Below are 22,530 nucleotides of genomic sequence, written 5' to 3'. Positions count from 1 at the left end.
TGGGTAAAGAAGATTCAAGTTTGTTCAAATGAAGGGCCAGACACCCTATTCCAAGGGAAGATAATTAAGAAGTAAAAATTAGGTGGGATCATTTAAAAATCTTCTTCTCAAGAACCACTGGGCCAGAAAAGATGAAAATTATGTGAAAGCTTCCTGACATTGTGCAGATTCAATTTTGTTCAAATAGACCTGCTGGGGTACATGTAGGATGTGGCCACTATGGGATATCAAAGTTTTACAGTGGTTTATATAGGAAAAATCCTTAAAAATCTTTTTCTAAAGAACAGCAAACCCAAGATCAGTCATATTTATATGGGAGCATCCTCAGGTTGTGTAGATTCAAAATTGTTTCAATCATGATCCCCGGGCATAGGGTGTGTTCACTATATGGGCAATCAAAGTTTTACATGGGTATAACACACACTGTATAAATAGGAAAAAAATCTTTAAAAATCTTGTCAAGAATAGGAAAACCATGATTAATCATATTTATATGGAAGCATCCTCAGATTGTGTAGATTCGAATTCGTTCAAATCATGATCCTCAGTTTGAACATAGTTTCACATGTGTATAAGTAGGAAAATGTTTTAAAATCTTTTTCTCGAGAATAGGAAAACCATGATAATTATGTTTATCCTCAGATTGTGTAGATTTAAGTTTGTTCAATCATGTTTCCTGGTGGTAGGGAGGGGCTACAGTGGGGATCAGAGTTTTCCATAGAATACATAGAAGAAATCTTAAATAAAAATCTTCTGATGAAGAACAGCAAAGCCATGATCAGTCATATTTATATAGAAGCATCCACAGGTAGTGTATATTCAGGTTTGTTCAAATCATGACCCCTGTGGGTAGGGTGTGGCCACAATGAATGATTGAAGTTTTACATTGAAACACATAGAACAAGATGTGTTTGTGAAACACTGATGCCCCCGTATGGCAGCTTATGGTGAAGGTTAAAGTTTCTCAAATGCAAGTCAAAATCCAGGCAAAAAGATAAAAAATGTTCGTACCCAAAGAAAGGTCTTGTCTCGAGGAATATACCTGTGAAATTTGAAAGACTTAGCTGCAACTTTTCAAAAGTTATGGCGAAGGTTAAAGTTTTTTAAAAATAAGTAAAACGTCAAAGTCAAAGTTGTTGGTATCCAAAGGATGGTCTTGTCACAAGGATTACATATGTGAAGTATGAAAGCCCTAGCACTAACCATTCAAAAGCTATGGCCAAGGTTAAAGTTTTTCAAAAGTAGGTCAAACTCCTATGTCAAGGTCAAAGTGGTTGGTATCCAAAGGAAGGTCTTGTCACAAGGATTACATATGTGAAGTATGAAAGCCCTAGCATCAACCATTCAAAAGTTATGGCCAAGGTTAAAGTTTTCCAAAAGTAGGTCAAACTCCTAGGTCAAGGTCAAAAGGTCAAAGTGGTTGGTATCCAAAGGAAGGTCTTGTCACAAGGATTACATATGTGAAGTATGAAAGCTCTAGCACCAACTGTTCAAAAGTTATGGCCAAGGTTAAAGTTTTTCAAAAGTAGGTCAAACTCCAAGGTCAAAGTGGTTGGTATCCAAAGGAAGGTCTTGTCACAAGGATTACATATGTGAAGTATGAAAGCTCTAGCACCAACCGTTCAAAAGTTATGGCCAAGGTTAAAGTTTTTCAAAAGTTGGTCAAACTCCAAGGTCAAAAGGTCAAAGTTGTTGGTATCCAAAGGCCTTGTCACAAAGAATACACATGTGAAGTTTGAAACCCCAAGCACCAACTGTTCAGAAGTTATGGCCAAGGTTGAAGTCTCATAAAATTTTGCAAAAGTAGGTCAAACTCCAAGGTCAAGGTCAAATATGATGGTACCCAAAATAAGGTCTTGTCATAAGGAATACACATGTGAAATATGAAAGTCATAGCTCCAACCAATCAAAAGTTAAGGGTAAGGTTAAAGTTGACAACAGACAGCCAAACAGACAGACAGGACAAAAACAATATACCCCCGGGATCTTTCGATCCGGGGGCATAAAAATCTTTTTCCTAGTAACAGTCTTGATTAGTCATATTTATAACAAATAGATTGTGTAGATTCAAGTTTGTTCAAATCATAACCTCACGGAATAAGCTGGGACTATAATGAGTAATCAAATTTTACTTGGGAATACAAAGGAAAAAGAAGTTACTCAGGTGAGCATTGTGGCCCATGGGCCTCTTATTTTCTTTTTCTCTTAATGCCCCCGTAATCGAAGATTAGGGGGTATATTGTTTTTGCCCTGTCTGTCCGTCTGTTGGTCCACAAAAACTTTAACATTGCCCATAACTTTTTATTGGTTGAAGCTATGGCTTTCATAGTTCACATGTGTATTCCTTGTGACAAGACCTTTCTTTGGATACCATCATTTTTGACCTTGGGAGTTTGATCCAGTATTGCTAACTTTTACCCAACTTTAACCTTGGCCATAACTTTTGAACAATTTGTGCTAGGACTTTCATACTTCACATGTGTAATCCTTGTAACAAGACCTTCCTTTGGATACCAACAACTTTGACCTTGAGTTTGACCTACTTTTGGAAACTTTACCCTTGGCCATAACTTCTTAAAGGTTGGTGCTAGGGCTTTCATACTTCACATATGTAATCTTTGTGACAAGACCTTCTTTTGGTTACCAACAACTCTGACCCTTTGACCTTGGAGTTTGACCTACTTTTGAAAAACTTAACCTTGGCCATAACCTTTGAACAGCTGGTGCTAAGGCTTTCATATTTCAAATGTATTTCTTGTGAGATGACCTTTCCTTAGGCACCATTTTGACCATATGACTTGACCTTGATGTTTGACTTACTTTTGAAAAACTTTAATTAACCTTCTCCATATCTATTCAATGGTTGCTGCTGGGGCTTTCATATTTCACAGGTATATTACTTGAGACAAGACCTTATTTGGGTACCAACATAATTGATTTACATCTGAGAAAGTTTAACTTTCGCTATAAGTTGCCATACAGGGGCATCAGTGTTTTACAAACACATCTTGTTTTTCTTTTGTTGGTAAAACATTTTCTGCAAATAAACTTTAGTAAAATATCCCAGCTTCTGTATTAAATATTGACAACTGTAACTACAGTTAATTATTACGTCTATATGTATGTATTTTATTCATAATTTCAAACACTGTACAACAGCAAATATCAAGTCAGTCCTGTGATAAAGCCCCAAATTGACATGGCTTGTATAAATTAAGATACAAAGGAAATTTTTCACTCAGAACAATTGTTTGATCCCAAACATCTGTACTTAAAAAAAAATTAATGCAGAAAAGTCAACAAGGAATACATGTACACAGTGGGAAATAAAATGGATTTTCATTATTCATTATCATTCAACTTTCACTTTTTTCTTTAAAAAAAGGAAAGATATAAACATATTTTTTCTTCAATTCAGATAACTCTTAGATGAATTGAAATTATACCTGCAGACTATCTTCTGTGAATGTGTTTTCCTCCAGAATCTAAAATATTTATACAGTAACAGTATTGACCAACTTTACTCAACCAATTATTGTTCCCATGTGCTTCATGCATCATAGTATACAGGAATTTAGACCACCTTTAACAAAGTATACAAGCCAATATTTCACTCACAAAGTGAGGGAAAAAGTTGTGCCTATAATGTTAATCTCTATACAGGGTTATTTTCGCCCTGTGTTATTTTTACTCTTCCACACAAACAAATTTGCTTAATTTTAAATTTGCCAAGTCACAGTTCTGTTTAAGAAATTATACTGTGTTCTTTTAATTTTTTCCTGTTCTAAATTCACCCACTTATGATAAGTGAAAGGGGCAAAAATAAAACAAAGATGAAAATTCCCTTGTATACAGTAACTATTCTGGATAATGTATGTATTTTGAACTTAATTTATTCCATGCATTTTGTCACTGTATCCAGGGTTATTTTTGGCCTTGCTATTTTCACAATATCCCACTTGCAAACAATTTAGCCCCATTTTAAATTCACTCAAACACACTTCTTTTTTAAGAAAAGAATCTTCTTTGAATTCATCCTGTTTTAAATTCGCCCACTTGTGACAAGGGGGAAAGGGTGAACATAAAAAGGGGGCAAAAATTTAGCTGTATACAGTATACACCTAGCTGGAATATTAAAATAAGCAGATAAAAATTATTGACCTACACAGTCTATCTTTTGTTACACAGATATAGTGTCCCTGGAATATCAATATACAGCAGATAAAAATTATTTATCTAAACAAACTAATTTTCCAAATGAAGGAAAAAAAATCATTATTTTCTCATGCAAAACAAAAATAAATTACAGAGTGTGTTCATATTCCTTGTTAATTCTTGAAAGTTCACATAAAAGATCTCATATATTACAAGCACCATTGTTCAAGACATGTTCAACATCTTTACAAACTTTAACCCTCTTCAATTTCTGTCTTATATTATCTGACATACTGGTACATGTACAATGTTTCAACAGTATCAGTGTACACAGATACAAGTACAGTACATAGAGTTGTCCAATATGACATTAAATTACAAAACACACTGACAAAAAACTGAAGGAAAATTCCCTACACAGTGACATCCTGGAGACCAATACTGACTTGTGGGCATATGCTGCTGTTTTAAGGTAAATATTAACATAATTCTGACTAATCAGGAATCAATTTTCTGTGTGATTTGCACTAAATTCATAATTAACCATAACATCTATAAGAAGATGTCTGTAAGATTTAATCCTTCTAAATCTCATACTTGATTAAAACCAAGCAATAAAGTGAGTAAAATAAATACTGTATACAGGGTTATTTTTGCCCTGTGTTATTTTCACCCTTTCATACTAGAAAATAATTTTGCCCCTTCTACAAATATCCAAACACAGTTCTAATCAAAATACAATGCTGTTTTCTTTGAATTCTCCCCATTTTATATCCACCCAGTTGCGACGAGGGTGAAAGGGACAAAGATTCCCCTGTATACAGTAAATCAATAATTAATTTTATGTTAAACAATAATTTTTAAAACACTGATGAGTCCGTACAGAGAAAATAATTGTTTCTTAAGTTGAATTGGATGCTCTTGTTTTAATATGGTTCTTGTAAGAAAAAAAGTTCCTGTAAATAAACTGTGTGTCATCGCTGCTGCAGCAGCCTGTCTATTGCAGCATTCACATCTCCCAGTGTCGCTTGTAGTGCTGAAAATTCAGAGATGTGCCATTGTATCAACAAGATATACGTAAATCATATAGATTCCTATAACCCAGTAATGTAAACTGCTTACCAATAATACAATACAAAGATCAGAGCACAAGACTGAAATAAAAGTTAACAACAGCTTTTTGATTTTTTAACAGAAAAATTACTTAAACTGTCCAACAAAATTCACTTGACCATTAAATATTATTGGTACCAGACAAGCAGATAAAATGTTCTGCTTGATCATTTTCTAATACTATTTTAACTGTTAGGCCTATCCTTTACAAGATGCTCTAAGGCCTCTCCCATCAGTAACCACATACCTCGGATATTTGCCTCTCTGTCCACAAAACCCATAGTGGCCAGCTGATCCAGTTGTGCAGCATACCTCTGCTCTGGGGGCTGATTCTACAGTATAATAGTCATAGTTACACAGCATTATAGGGGGTGTTATTCGTGGTAAGTAATAGTCATAGTTACACAGCATTATAGGAGTGTTATTCATGGTAAGTAATAGTCATAGTTACACAGCATTATAGGGGTGTTAGTCATGGTAAGTAATAGTCAAAGTTACACAGCATTATAGGAGTGTAATTCATGGTAAGTAATAGTCATAGTTACACAGCATTATAGGAGTGTTATTCATGGTAAGTAATAGTCATAGTTACACAGCATTATAGGAGTGTTATTCATGGTAAGTAATAGTCATAGTTACACTGCATTATAGGAGTGTTAGTCATGATAAGTAATAGTCATAGTTACACTGCATTATAGGAGTGTTAGTCATGGTAAGTAATAGTCATAGTTACACAGCATTATAGGGGGTGTTATTCATGGTAAGTAATAGTCATAGTTACACAGCATTATAGGGGGTGTTATTCATGGTAAGTAATAGTCATAGTTACACAGCATTATAGGAGTGTTATTCATGGTAAGTAATAGTCATAGTTACACAGCATTATAGGAGTGTTATTCATGGTAAGTAATAGTCATAGTTACACAGCATTATAGGGGTGTTAGTCATGGTAAGTAATAGTCATAGTTACACAGCATCATAGGAGTGTTAGTCATGGTAAGTAATAGTCATAGTTACACAGCATTATAGGAGTGTTAGTCATGGTAAGTAATAGTCATAGTTACACAGCATTATAGGGGGGTTATTCATGGTAAGTAATAGTCATAGTTACACAGCATTAAGGTGCTTAGACACAGATATGAACTAAATATTTTCACAAATTTTTATGTATAATATCACGACTTATATATTGCAATAGCATTTGACACGAAAATATAACTAAAAACTTATATTATCGGGAAATTATAGGAACTACGAATTCCGGGACGCGTTTGATTAACACATCTTTGCACTTAAACAAATTTTAACTTTATCCTTAATATTAAAGAAAAGAAGCGATTTTGTTATGTATTAATGAAAAATATTACATCTATAATCCAGTAAATTCAGAGTAGAAATGTTCAAAAGCAAAACCAGCTCACCAGTATTGTCAGTCCGTGCTCTGTGATGTGTACAGAGTTTAACAAATTGAACACACCAGTGAAACGTAAACTGTTTTTGTAAACAGGGCACGAGCTCTGTTATTGTTAATGTTTACGATTCACCAGGTGTGTTCAATTGTTAAACTCTGCACACACCACTGAGCACGGACTTACAATACTGTGAGTGGGTTTTGCTTTCGAACATTTCTACTCTGAATTTTCTGGGTTATAGTTTTAATATTTTTCATTAATACACAACAAAATTGCCACTTTTCTTAAGTATTAAGAATAAAATTAAAATATGTGAAAGCGCAAGGATGTGTCAATCCAACGCGTCCAGAAATTTGAAGTGTTAATAACTTCAAGATGAAATAAGATTTTTATTATATTTTAGTATGAAATGCTATAGGAACATATAAGTCATGAAATTATACAGAAAATTTGAGAAAATATTAACTTCAAATCTGTGTCCAAGCACCTTTATAGGGGTGTTATTCATGGTAAGTAATAGTCATAGTAACACAGCATTATAGGGGGTGTTATTCATGGTAAGTAATAGTCATAGTTACACAGCATTATAGGAGTGTTAGTCTGGTAAGTAATAGTCATAGTTACACAGCATTATAGGAGTGTTATTCATGGTAAGTAATAGTCATAGTTACACAGCATTATAGGGGGTGTTATTCATGGTAAGTAATAGTCATAGTTACACAGCATTATAGGGGTGTTATTCATGGTAAGTAATAGTCATAGTTACACAGCATTATAGGAGTGTTAGTCATGGTAAGTAATAGTCATAGTTACACAGCATTATAGGAGTGTTATTCATGGTAAGTAATAGTCATAGTTACACAGCATTATAGGGGGTGTTAGTCATGGTAAGTAATAGTCAAAGTTACACAGCATTATAGGGGGTGTTATTCATGGTAAGTAATAGTCATAGTTACACAGCATTATAGGAGTGTTAGTCATGGTAAGTAATAGTCATAGTTACACAGCATTATAGGAGTGTTAGTCTGGTAAGTAATAGTCATAGTTACACAGCATTATAGGGGTGTTATTCATGGTAAGTAATAGTCATAGTTACACAGCATTATAGGGGTGTTATTCATGGTAAGTAATAGTCATAGTTACACAGCATTATAGGGGTGTTATTCATGGTAAGTAATAGTCATAGTTACACAGCATTATAGGGGGTGTTATTCATGGTAAGTAATAGTCATAGTTACACAGCTTTATAGGGGTTTTATTCATTGTAAGTAACAGTCATAGTTATACAGCATTATAGGGGGTGTTATTCATGGTCAGTCATGGAAGTATTAAAATGGGGGCACAGTATTCATATCTGTAGTTTCAGTACTGTTGCAAAGTGCAATACAAGTGTACTTATTTTAGCCATGTTATAGATCACAATTGAAATATGATTTTACTTTGTACATGTGCTGATCATTAGTCTACTCTATGATGTACTAATGAGCCAATTTACGAATACTCAAAAACAATCAGAACGTAATCAGAACCTTACACAGCATGTGAAAATACACACAGTGATATCACGGACTGAATGTGCATAATATGACTCTGCTTTTTCAGCCTTTAAAACTGAAATACATGTACAAAAGGCCAATGGGCCACATCACTCACCTACAGGAAAGCAGAAATCAGTTCAGTATTGTCTCTTTTATCATTTCTCTAAGGGACAATACAATAAGTGAATCCTTATCTTGTTTAAACACTCCTTTCTCTAAAGGACAATACAATAACTGAATTCTTACCTGGTAAGACACTTCTCTAAGGGACAATACAATAACTGAATCCTTACCTGGTAAAACACTTCTCTAGGGGACAATACAATAACTGAATCCTTAGCTTGTTAAAACACTCCTTTCTCTAAGGGACAATACAATAACTGAATCCTTACCTGGTAAAACATTCATTTCTCTAAGGGACAATACAACAACTGAATCCTTAGCTTGTTAAAATTCCTTTCTCTAAGGAACATTACAACAACTGAATCCTTAGCTTGTTAGAACACTCCTTTCTCTAAGGGACAATACAATAACTGAATCCTTACCTGGTAAAACATTCATTTCTCTAAGGGACAATACAATAACTGAATCCTTAGCTTGTTAAAACACTCTTTTCTCTAGGGGACAATACAATAACTGAATCCTTACCTGGTAAAACACTCCTTTCTCTAAGGGACAATACAGTAACTGAATCCTTACCTGGTAAAACACTCCTTTCTCTAAGGGACAACACAATAACTGAATCCTCTAAGGGACAATACAATAACTGAATCCTTACCTGGTAAAACACTTCTCTACGGGACAATACAATAACTGAATCCTTACCTGGTAAAACACTTCTCTACGGGACAATACAATAACTGAATCCTGACCTGGTAAAACACTCCTTTCTCTAAGAGACAATACAATAAGTGAATCCTTACCTGGTAAAACAATCTTTCCTCTAAGGGACAATTACTGAATCCTTACCTGGTAAAACACTCCTTTCTCTAAGGGACAATACAATAACTGAATCCTAACCTGGTAAACCATTCCTTTCTCTACGGGACAATACAATAACTGAATCCTTACCTGGTAAAACACTCCTTTCTCTAAGGGACAATACAACAACTGAATCCTTAGCTTGTTAAAACATTCCCTTCTCTAAGGAACATTACAACAATTGAATCCTTAGCTTGTTAGAACACTCCTTTCTCTAAGGGACAATACAATAACTGAATCCTTACCTGGTAAAACATTCATTTCTCTAAGGGACAATACAATAACTGAATCCTTAGCTTGTTAAAACACTCTTTTCTCTAGGGGACAATACAATAACTGAATCCTTACCTGGTAAAACACTCCTTTCTCTAAGGGACAATACAGTAACTGAATCCTTACCTGGTAAAACACTCCTTTCTCTAAGGGACAACACAATAACTGAATCCTCTAAGGGACAATACAATAACTGAATTCTTACCTGGTAAAACACTTCTCTACGGGACAATACAATAACTGAATCCTTACCTGGTAAAACACTTCTCTACGGGACAATACAATAACTGAATCCTTACCTGGTAAAACACTTCTCTACGGGACAATACAATAACTGAATCCTGACCTGGTAAAACACTCCTTTCTCTAAGAGACAATACAATAAGTGAATCCTTACCTGGTAAAACAATCTTTCCTCTAAGGGACAATTACTGAATCCTTACCTGGTAAAACACTCCTTTCTCTAAGGGACAATACAATAACTGAATCCTTACCTGGTAAACCATTCCTTTCTCTACGGGACAATACAATAACTGAATCCTTACCTGGTAAAACACTTCTTTCTCTAAGGGACAATACAATAACTGAATCCTTAGCTTGTTAAAACACTCCTTTCTCTAAGGGACAATACAATAACTGAATCCTTACCTGTGTAACGGTTGATTTTGCGCATACTAAAAGAACACGAAACGCGCACCATACTTTATTAAACCGATTGCCTATTTATAGAGTTTCTGTCCTTGCGCCAGGTATTTAATTTTATTTAGAGATTATATTATTAAAAACTTTATAAAAATTCTATTTGAATATTACTTTAGTTGTTATCTATTTTTAATTAATTTTCAGTGCAGTGATTTGAATTTATAAAATATTATTTTGTTGAGTAAATCTCTAAGATTTAAACTGGTTTGTCAAGTTATCTATTAATACTCACTGTGCTGACGCCCCTGTTATGAACTGAACGTGTTCGATTGAGTTTGAGAGTGATGTGTGTTACGGTAAGAATGTTTGTTAATCTTGTGTTTTTTAAAACTTGAATTATACTAATTATTATATCTTTTTATCGTTAATATAATAAATACCGGTAATTCTGTTTATTTAAATGTAGAGACCACACGCGCAGTAAAAGTACGAGTGAGTGAATGGGTGTGGCATTGCCATATTTTGGTGGTATGTGTTCGTTTGAATTTAAATTCATATACTGATTAATTCTTTTATTTTTGTTTGTGTGTTCTATTGGTAATGTGTGTATACATTTTTGCTTGTTTGTAGCTCATTGCCAATTTGATAATTTAATTTAAAATACAGAACCATAAAAAAGAACTTGACTTTAGTCGTTACACCTGGTAAAACATTCATTTCTCTAAGGGACAATACAATAACTGAATCCTTACTTGCTAAAACACTTCTCTAAGGGACAATACAAAAACTGAATCCTTACCTGGTAAAACACTCCTTTCTCTAAGGGACAATACAATAACTGTATCCTTACCTGGTAAAACACTCCTCTAAGGGACAATACAACAACTGAATCCTTACCTGGTAAAACACTTCTCTAAGGGACAATACAACAACTGAATCCTTACCTGGTAAAACACTTCTCTACGGGACAATACAATAATTGAATCCTTACCTGGTAAAACACTCCTCTAAGGGACAATACAATAACTGAATCCTCACCTGGTTACCACCAGCCATCAGCTGCATCATGTGAGCCATGAGATTGGACAGCTGTTCAGGATTCTGCTGAGGGGTAGATCCAACAGTGGAAGGGGTGGTAGTGGTGCCACCTGTTGACGATGTAGTCACTGTAGCAGTTGTGGTGGTGGTGGGGGAGCTTGTGGCTTCTGTGGTGGCACTTGTGGTGTCTGTGATAGCAGATGTTGTTGTTGTTGTTGTAGCAGTAGTTGTAGATGTTCCACCCAGAGCCAGTGAGCCAGGATTTAATCTACAACAGGATTTTTATAACTACACAATAGTCTGACAAGATCATGTATTTTTGACTAGTTAGCATGAAATTCTCTGAAATATGAAAACAAATTAGTTATACATGTAGTACACTATACAGGGAGATTCCTAGAAACCAAAAAACCTAGTCTGTGTGGCTAAAAATGAAGAGGAGGGGGCTATCTAGACAAATGGAGATTTTTCTCTTTTCTTTATACAGAACAGGTGAACTAAAGCAGCTACTGTAAATTACACTTTCTAATCTAACTGACATCTGATAGGACTTACCCAGGGAAGAGTGAAGGAGCTGTCTGCTGCAGTGTGCTCATACCCTGTTGTATCTGCATTACTGCATTTAAAGCCTGCGGATTAGTCATCAATGCTTGCATTTCAGGGTTCTGCAACTGTAAACAAATAAAACTGAATGTGAATCATACTTCTATCACCTTCCTAAAAAAAATATCCCCACAAAGATCTCATTCTTGACAAAAATTTCAGGGTTTTTCTCTGCTTAAGTGGCAATTTAATTAGACTTATAATTCTGCCTTTCTAGTGTATTGCAGAGTTGTGGAATTGCACAAGTCTAATTTTAATTAGATTGCTTTAACGGTGATTACCTGTTGAAGCATAGTTGGGAGCTGTTGTAACACCTGTTGCTGAAGTTGAGGGTTACTGGCAAACATAGGATTGGATCCAATAATCTGCCAAATAAAAAAAACATTTTATGACTTTAACAAAAGATTCCTTCACAAGTAAAATGTAAGTTCCAGAAAAACTTGCATGTACAAGTGAGTTTGTGTAGTCTGTAATTTCTTGTTTGATTGATTTAAACATGAGCTTCCCTTGCTAGCCATCTCTAGGCTTGCTTAAGAGATGTGAATTTATCTAGACTGCCATCTTTGAACTGGCTCAGAAGATGTACCTGGTTTGCCATCTCTGGGTTAGCTGACATTGACTGAAGCATGGACTGCATGTAAGGGGCTTGCATCATGTTTTCAATCAGTTGGGGGTTCTGAATCATCTGTTGCATCAAACTCTGCATTCCCCGACTACCCAACATGTCTACAACAATTCAAATGATTAAATCAAGTGCCAGTGATGAAAATTTGCTGCAAGAAAAAAAACAACACCCTTTTAATGTATGTTATTCTCTAAGTATGTTTAATAACTTTCTTTAGATTCCAAACTGTAATGGTAGAACCAAATTAGTAGTCATTGATTCAAGATGAAATGAAAAACAAAAACCAATATTAATCCTGGCAAACAAACAAGTATTTAAGAAATATAAGTGATATACTGTATGTACACATATATTAATAAATTGATCGTTATTGTTAATTATAATCCAGAATACACAGTGTACATTACCTTGTGTTGATACTGTAGCTGTGGGGGCCGTAGAACTACTTGTTGTGGAGGATGAACTGCTCTGTGTGGAGGCTGGGGCCCAGGGGTTGGGGAGGGGCTGGGTGTTCTCTGTACCCTGCTGTGTGTTGGAGGAATCAGAACTATCTGAAGGTCAAAATGTATGTGGAATCACTTATTATTTTTGTGTATTGAAGGCTTCAAATTCTCCCTTTTTATCTTTTTTTGTGTATTGAAGGCTTCAAATTCTCCCTTTTTATCTTTTTATTTCTTAAGAAAAAGTTCTCTCAGTCAGATGAAGTAAAAGATTCAATACTCAAATACATTTAAAACATCTGGCCAACCTTTTCTTAAGTCTTTGAAACTTGAATCTTACTTTGACTGACAAGGGAGGCAAATGGATTCTGATTCCCAAAGGCAGCGTCCATCATTGGCTCTTGTACATCTCTGTACATCCTCTGTAGGGCATTGAATCCCCCAGGTATACTCTGTATTCAGCATACATAACTCAGTATTTAACAAAGAAAAACTTTAAACACTGCATACTGATGTGGAAGGATACTTTGAGTGATTAGATTAGATACACGTATTAGCAAACTTATCTTAAAAACCTTGTCTAATTCAATAGTACTGAATCAGAATTATTTTAAATTGTTACCATCTACAAGATATACCTCTAAATTACTCATAGCACGATCTTGAGATCTCATCAGTTCCTGAAGCATGGCAGGGTTCCTGGCCAGTTCCATTGTCTAGATATTAACACAATTACATGCATGTATAAATATATACTTTTAACCATATACAATGTTTTTTATTGATTTTTTTTTAAAACTAGGAATCAACACTTTGAGTTTAATAGATCTATTTATTAGGGATGGCAATCAAATATAAAATACCAGTAGCTATTTGGTTAACCGCAAAAAAATACAGGACAGGCTGAGTAATGGGACAAGGTGTTTTATCAGCAATAATTATCACAATTCCCTGATGATCTCAATTTTTATTAGTTATGTGAGTGAAAATGCTATCTTATCAACATTCAGATTTTTTTAAAAAATTTACATGAAATTTGTTAAAATTTACAAATACCGTAAGTTTTGGAAGATAAGACGATACTTTTTTTCTCAGAACCGCTGGGGTCATCCTATTTAACGAATCGACCAATCTAAGGCTCAAGTTTACGAAAAATGCCTCCAAATCAGAAAAATTTACGTCAATTTTAAAGCAAATCTGTGCCATTTTCGTATTTTTTAAAAATAATAAACAATGAAGAATTAAATATTTATCAAATATTTATTCCATTGATTTCTTACAAAATAAGTTCCATTAAATATCCGTCGATGTACAAAAAAACTTATTACCGGTATATTATCTAGTAATTAATGTTTTAAAGTATATTTACAACATGCTGTGTCCATCTTGTGAAGTTGGAAGTCACAATCGTTTACTAAAAAGAAAGCCGCAGCCGTATCAAAATTTAAAATACGGAAGAGTTTTCACAATCGCAATTGTAATTTTTTTTTACCATTTATTTGTAATGATTAACTGAAATAGTATGCCTAAATATTTGTTCATTGTCTTGTGATATTTATTTAGATGTAAAATGCATGAAGTAAATTGTTGCCAGTAAATTTCTAAATTATTTTATTTTCCACATATGCTGCTAGTAATAACTATTTTGTTTTATATCTTAATTATTTATAATAAAACGAACTTATATTGAATATACTATTATACGTTTCTGGAAGTTATAAATTCATTTATTTACGATACGTTATTTTTTATTCACAGTTTTTTTTTGTTTTACAAAATAAATGTTTTTTTTAAATGATAGAATTAAAAGCTTCTTCGTACCCAAGGGGTACACTGAATTATACAAAGATTGGCTTCTAATAGAATTTTAATTGTCTGACAGATAAAGGGATATACACTGTGTACACGAAGGTGTTAATACCTGTGTTGGTTAAAACACCTGCGGGGCATGATTAACAGATTCACGTGCCATTACAAGGGTTTTAGTGCTATACATCATTGAACAACAAAACTGTGAAATTCTTGATGACTGTTAAATTGCGAATGTACTCTCAAATTTATTTTTTACAACAATATCTCATGCAAAATTATAGCATGTTTTAAAATATGATTAATTTCATTTGCACACTGTTACATGTAATAGTCATTTGTGTGTTTTAGCAAATCCCTGGACAAGAAAATATAAAAATGGCGGTCATCGAAGTTAATTTTTTACCCCGATAAATAATGTCGGAATAAAAGAATGTGTCCACGATGTTCTAAATTGGAATTGATTATTGTTTGATTTCGGGTATTTCCCTAATTATAGCTGTCTTATACTACCGTATTTATGTGTTTAACGAAAGAGTCAAACTACGACGGCATTGAACAGGCAAGTTGGAGAAAATACGTTATATCACAATTCAAGGAAGTTTTAACTACGTTTGTATAAAACACTATTAAAATACTGTACTCATAAAAATGCTAGTTTATTTTCTCAATACGTTAATATCATGGGTTAAGTTAAAGAGGTTTACATGTTCTGATACATAGTATCTACGTAAGAATCTCTAGAAATCGATAAACAAAGCCTCGTCCTATCTTCCAAATTCGTCCTATCTTAGGATTTTTTAAAAATTACGGCTGAAAATGAGCCTTTCGACCTATACACCCCATCGACATATACCCCAAAACTTACGGTATTTCATTTTTTTTGACTAACAGATTACAGATTTCCTAACTGATTATCACCATTCTGACTGAGTTACAATTATCCATCCCTACAATTTATCAATAATAAATACACTTCTTGACTGTAAGATATCTATAGTCAGTTACCTGTCTCATTAACTCTGGGTTGTTCAACATGTGTGAAATTTCTGGGTTTCTCTGTAATAGAATAACCATACTTAATATTACTTTGTAAAGTTGTCAATACCTTGATTTTATGTGTAATCAGTGTAACACCTAATTGTTCACTTCCCTGGATTCTCCCTATGTCCCCTTACCTCCATAAGGTCCCTCATCTGTGGATTACTGGTGATCATCTGTCTCATGACGTCAGGGTTAGACATTAACTGCTGGACAAATGGATTCTCCATCATCTGCCGCATCAGATCAGGGTTAGCCATCATCTGTAAAAACAACTTTAATACTTATCTATAATGTACACATTAAATATCAAGATAATAGGACAATCCACATCTAAAGACTACTGACAACAGCCTATATACTTTGTTACTTTTATTGAAATATTTAGCATTACTGACCTCCCTCTGCATATTTTGTTGCATCTCCATGAAGTTGTGAGACCCCATTCCAAGATTTCCAAGTCCTGCTAATCCCCCTAAACCTCCCAATCCAAAGGGAGTCTGTGAGAGATTTGGGGTTTCCCCTCCTGAAGTAGTTGTCTATAAATAGGCACAAAAATAGTTTTAGGTAAATACTTCATGGGTCAAGAAATTGATTATGAAAACTCCTAAAGTTAAACAAGAATCTTTCAAAGTAAAAATGACCTCATGACAGCTTGTTTTTGTTATTGTTTATTGATCTATTTACAGGTATTTAATGAAATTGAAGGTATAGTATTCTTAGGAATGTCTATATACAAAACACTGCCAAACAAATTATCTGTCTAAATTTGTTCAAATTCAAGTGTAGATTGTGCATTGCCAAGGAAAATATCTGTGTAAGTTCCCGTAGATTGACTATGTACCCCAGGAGTTGATGTACTGGAGGGCGCTGTTGTTCTCTGTGCTGCCTGTTCTTGTGACTACAAAAAAAATCATTACGTTTCTCAAGAAATTTCCAAAATATATTAAGCTTTTTATAAATTGCAAGCTGTCATATCAGATTTCTGTCCTATGTCATACTATACCAATGTTACACTAATGAACACAACATGTAAGTAGTGTGAAACATAATACAAGTTTTTCAGTTTCTTAGGTATTGAAATAAAATGCAATTTTCAATAGCATTAATATATATATATATATATATATATATATATATATATATATATATATATATATATATATATATATATATATATATTAGGGCTGGGACGATATATCGAGATATCGATAATTTCGATTCAATGTGAGGATGATACGCATATCGATACGTATGAAGAAATATCGACATATCGCCCAAAAAATTCTGACTTGTGTTTTTCTTTGTTTACTTAACATTTTGGGTTTAATATATAAAATAAATATGCTTAATATAAATATAAATATGAAATACATAATAATTAAGACCACTTGTGCAAAATAATTAAGTTTTACAACAGATATGCAACTTCTTTGAATAAATTATTCTTATTTGTGAAGAAATGTTTTGTTCATTTCAATATAAAAAAAGAATTTATAACCAATTAAACATATCGTGATACATATCGTATCGTGGCTCAAATATCGGGATACGTATCGATATAGAAAAAGTTGTATCGTCCCAGCCCTAATATATATATAGATAGATATATATATATATATATATATATATATATATATATATATATATATATATATATATATATATATATATATATATATATATATATATATATATATATATATATATACACATGTAATCTACAGGGAGAGCTTTATTCTTGGTCATGAGAATGTTTAACTTTTATAAGAAATATGATGACATTTAATCTGCAGGAAAACAGTTGCTTTACAGTTTTGGTACATGTATTTAAAATTGACAGAGCTTTAAAGATACCCAAGGGTTCAAAATGTAGAAGATAGAACAAATAATTAATAAAAATAAGTATATACATGTAACTTCTGTTATTCCTAAATATAATGCCACTGTGACACAGAAATTTATTTTTATTCTTAATATACAATTATAAAAGTCATGTAATATCCCACCATATTAGTATACACTAAGTGTAAGACCAAAGTGAATTTCTCTGATTTTGGAGAGCACTTTAAATGTTGTCACTAAAGGGAAAAAAATTAATATATAAAGGTTTACATGTTAGATATAATAACTTTTGGTAACACTGCAATAATTACCCTGTTTGAAGACTTGATCACTAGGTGCACGGTAAGTCCATCCTTTATTCCATGCTGTGACAAAGTTTCTCCATCTTTTAGAATCTTTCCAGCAAAAATCAGACAAAGTTGTTCTATAGGTGCAGAAAACTTCTTACCAACTTCTTCCTTAAACTACAAATATATAACATATTTTTAAAATTGAGACTTAATAGCATAAATGTTTTCTTTTTTTTTTTTTTTTGGACCAAAGTGCATGCAGCAATTGAATTTTTGTCCTCTTTTATTTTTATTTTACATAAAGGACCTTCCACTACATGAAAAAAAACTTAAGTTCTGATCATTTTGCTGATGATATAACTCTACAAAATTACTTTAATCCAAGATGTTTAGAAATTGTACAATTCAGATGTTTGCAAGACTGACGAATGTTGCACTTCAAAATACTGTAGATTCCTAAATATACGCAAGGAATAAATTATCGCGTAATTACGCGAGAAGCACCATTCGCGAAATAAAATTACTCGCTTTTATTTTTATGGTGCTTTAATGTATGTAAAATCTATAGATAAATCACCGATTCGCGAATTATTGTTCCCGCGATTTGACGCTCTTGGGCCATTTCGCGATATTAAGTACTCGCGTTAAATAAGGAATTTACAGTAAATCAAAATGAGACAATCCAAATTTACAATTTACAAATTTACAATTGTAGATTCAAAATGAAACCAGAAGTCTCTGATGAGACTGTAGCTCTACTGGTCTGTACATATAACAAAGTAGCATTTGGATTTGAAACTTTGCAACATGCAACAATAAATAGAATTATGTATCTTAATGTAGTCTACTTCTGTGCCAAGTTATATTGAAATCAAACGAAAACTGTAGGAGGAGTAATGTTTTGAAAGTATTTCACAGCAATTTCTATTTTTAGTAACCATGGCAACAACGTTCATTGAAATCAAAAACCGAAATACATATTATGTATCATAGTGTATTCTAATTGTGTGCCAAATAAGATTGAAATCAGACCAAAACTGTAGGAGGAGTAACGTTTTAAAGGAATTTCACAGAAATTTCTATTTTTAGTAACCTGGCAACACCGTTCATTGAAATCAAAAACTGATGCAATAAATCATGTATCTTAGTGAAGTCTACTTGTGTGCCGAAAATTATTGATATCAGACCAAAACTGTAGGATGAGTAGCATTTTAAAGGAATTTTACAGATATATCTATTCAGGGATTTTTTTACCCTCTGACTCCAGGGGCTGGGGCCGTCAAGATTGGGAAAAATAGCGATATTTCGTTGAAATTGGGAAAAAATATCTTCATACAAATAAAAACAAGCAAAAGTCAAATATTAAATCATTTTTCTTATTTTTTTGTAGTATGAAGCTGACCTAAACCAGCTTTAGTGATATGAAATAATAGAGACTGTTCAGGACCTTAAAAATGGTAAAGCCGCAGGGTATAATAACATTATAAATGAACACTTTTATACAACGTTGTCATCTTTTTTACCTTTACGTAAGAAGTTCTTCAAAATAAAATTTGATAGTGGGTTTGTTCCAGATGAGTGGTTAATCGGTATTGTTTGACTAATATATAAGAATAAGAGTGATTCAACACGGCCTGAAAATTACCGCCCTAGGCAAACTGGAGAGACTGACATGATGCATGTTTAAAATTAACGATCCCGACTTTAATTTTTAAATATCGATCCCGCTTTAAAAAGTATGCATACAACATCCGTAGTATTCCGAATAACTTTTCGGAACTCCTTGGATGGCTCGTACATCGCACATAGAGGACATAAACTCCTTTTTGTCATTATTTTATTTTAATAATTTACAACTTAATACTTTTTTCATATTGGGAATTTTTAGGTATAATTTTGGGAAAAACATGCACTTTTCAGCATTGGGAATGGGGCCGAATTTCGGCCCCAGAGAGACCCTTAAAAAAATCCCTGCTATTTTTAGTAACCATGGCAACAACATTCAATGAAATCAAAAACCGATGCACTAAATTATGAATCTGAGTGTAGTCTACTTGTATGCCAAATTATATTGAAATCGGACTAAAACTGTAGCAGGAATAGCATTTTAAAGGAATTTCACAGAAATTTCTATTTTTAGTAACCATGGCAACCCTGTTTTGACATTGAAATCAAAAACTGATGCACTTAATTATGTATCTTAGTGTAGTCTACTTGTGTGCCAAGTTATATTGAAATCAGACCAAAACTGTAGGAGGAGTAGCGTTTTGAAATTGTTTACAGACAGACGGACAACAGACACCTTACTATCGCATTCGCTCTTCTGGTCTCTGACCAGTAGAGCTAAAAATCAAAATTAACTTGAGAAATTGTTTTAATTCCAGTTAGGTCTTACAAAAATTATGTTTGTTTTCTTGTAACATTCCAAAAAAAAATCAAGAATTGGTAGGTCTGGATTTTTTTCTTTTTTTTTTGCTAATGAATTAGGGTCAAACATCCCCAGACTGAATTAATCAGGTATGATATGTACAGTGGACACCAAATATGGCTGTCTAGCACAGAAAACAAACTTCTAAATGTTGTGGGGGGAAATGCTTGATGTAACAATAATGATTACTCTTTATATTTATATTTAAGGGAAATGATGATAAGGTTGACATAATGTTATATCCCAAATAAAGCTAGTTAGACAATTAACATTTTTAGTATATTAAATTGAATCAGCTGAGGCCAAAAATAAAATTAGCTTTGTTTGGCGTTGCCGGCCGACTCACATAAATCGGTGCGGTCTGAAGAATTTTTTCAACAGATACTGATCATAATTTTTATTATTTCGTTATATTCATCCGGATTTAGGTGTTTGTACGTTTGTGTAATATAAACAGAATGGGAAAGAATCATGTAAACGCTTGATTGATCAAACAGTTTTCATTTATAAGCGTCTATGTGATGTTGAATTAATGCGTATCACGAATCCAAGCATGGCTGTCGAAAGCGGTAAAATGTAAACTCAGTATAACAGAAGTTGATGGCATGACTCTCTGTGGTAATGTGGTTTTAAAAGTAAACTGATGAATAAGATATACCACTTCGAAATAGAAATTTCATGGTACAATGTCCTGTCCAATTTGCTAGTCTAGCTGCCATGCTTGGATTCGTGCACATGATTCGAATTTACAAAAATTTAATGTCAGTGATTTTTAATACTACGTATATTAAAGGTTTAAATCTAATAGGGTTTGAAAATCAATGACAAATCTGAGAATCAATTCGGACTGTGGTTGTTGTTAAACTATCGGAAACCCACGGCGTTCGGATACTAACAACATGTACCATTTCTGAAATTTAAATAAAAAAAAATATTTTCCCTACCTACCGACCCAAACGTATAAAGACTAAGTCGGCAACGCCAAACCAACAATATTTTAATTGTGGCCTGATTTAACAAACACAGATATGGCAGAAAAAATTCACCAGGGGGTAATTTGAAAGGGTCTGATTTTCTTTTACCAAATTAATTAGGCCATGGGCTGTTTTGTAAAAAAACTAAATATTTTAAGTTCGGGAAATCTTGCCTGAACTTTGACAGCTTGTTACGATCAAAGTGGGTTAAGGTCAAGATCTAGTAAATGACTTTAGACTGTTTTTTGGTGTTAGATCCATTATGACGTCATAATTGATTTAAGCTTAATTTTTCCCATACTTTATTGGCTGGAATGCTTTGGCATCAGATGTTTAAATGAATGTGACAATGATATGAACAATCAACAACCTGATTTTTGGTTGGATTTAAACCTTGTAAAGGTATGAAACGAAAGTGAGATTTGCTTGTCCAAAGACACAATTAGATTATTCCAACTAACCTCTTCCCAAAAATCAATATTCTAAAATGTGCAGTGTTATATGCTATTAAACTTATGTCAATGATTTGGAGCTTTCTTTTTCTACATTTGTTGACTAACATAGGTATTGATAATCAGGTAATTTAGTCATTTAACATCTTAATCTAAAAGTGACGAGGATCTTTAATTTGAAGATAATTACTATATTACCTACCTCAGCAACAAAGCAGATAAAGGACCAAAACCCATATTTTCGATCATTCAATTTGAAAATATATGAGTTACATTTTTTATCAAAATTATTCACGTGCATATCGCAATACCTATTACGAAAGATTATGGGATGTCAGATGTTGGGTTTTTTAACACAATTTTTATGTTAGAAATAAAAGAGAATCCATATTTTAATGCATTGAAAAATTGACATATATCAAATTCTTACTTCTCGCACACCAGCATCTGCATTAATTTCGACATCATGCTTTTCTTTCGGCGTTTTAACGGTAACAGTTATTCTGGGACTTTCTTCGTCAGCCATGACTGCTATGAATTATGGGAAAATGAAGTATGCCGAGCCCGAGGTTTAGAAAATAAGGAGTGGATCCACAAATAATCAAAAAATCAATTTAAACAGGTGCAAGAAATATTTTCTTATAAAAGCAAGCTTTTTGATAAAAAAATTATTCCACTCCTTTGAAAAAAGGGTAGTAAGGTTATTTATTTTTCTGTTTTGACTTATTTGTTACATCAAAATGTAAATAGTTTGTGTTCATCCCCCTTTGTAAATTAAAGCTGATTCTCCCAGAATTATATGCTTCCTGATGTATGTAAACATTACTATTAACAGTAAAATTTATTTTATTTCAAACATTGTATTTTCATT

The 22,530-nt window shown here is 33.2% G+C and overlaps 1 protein-coding gene across 1 annotated transcript; it reads right to left on the bottom strand.

Moving 5' to 3' along the window:
• Positions 1-3,108: 3,108 nt before the first annotated feature.
• LOC133181672 (ubiquilin-1-like) lies at positions 3,109-22,187 on the bottom strand. Its single transcript, XM_061316231.1, has 15 exons — positions 22,090-22,187; positions 17,827-17,979; positions 16,515-16,571; positions 16,069-16,209; positions 15,808-15,933; positions 15,638-15,688; positions 13,459-13,536; positions 13,161-13,272; positions 12,788-12,931; positions 12,342-12,481; positions 12,037-12,120; positions 11,708-11,823; positions 11,153-11,420; positions 5,516-5,600; positions 3,109-5,191 (listed from the first exon to the last, which is right to left on the bottom strand). Exons 1-15 carry the CDS (start codon positions 22,183-22,185, stop codon positions 5,130-5,132), a joined length of 1,713 nt encoding a protein of 570 aa, XP_061172215.1. The 5' UTR covers positions 22,186-22,187; the 3' UTR covers positions 3,109-5,129.
• Between the last annotated feature and the right edge of the window lie 343 nt (positions 22,188-22,530).

Source organism: Saccostrea echinata, unplaced genomic scaffold, assembly GCF_033153115.1.
Source record: "Saccostrea echinata isolate AGI-Se365-2 ecotype Australia unplaced genomic scaffold, CSIRO_AGI_Sech_v1 ptg000009l, whole genome shotgun sequence".
NCBI lineage: Eukaryota > Metazoa > Mollusca > Bivalvia > Ostreida > Ostreidae > Saccostrea > Saccostrea echinata.
This window is presented reverse-complemented; position numbering and strand designations above follow the sequence as displayed.

Bases quoted from the DNA above. Each gene is read 5' to 3' on its own strand.
- LOC133181672 (XM_061316231.1), bottom strand. From the start codon at position 22,185: ATGGCTGACGAAGAAAGTCCCAGAATAACTGTTACCGTTAAAACGCCG. The intron at 15,689-15,807 runs GTAAGGGGACAT...ATTCTATTACAG, and splicing joins AGATGAGGGACCTTATGGAG to AGAAACCCAGAAATTTCACA. The intron at 12,482-12,787 runs GTAATGTACACT...GAATTGTTGTAG, and splicing joins AGCTACAGTATCAACACAAG to ACATGTTGGGTAGTCGGGGA.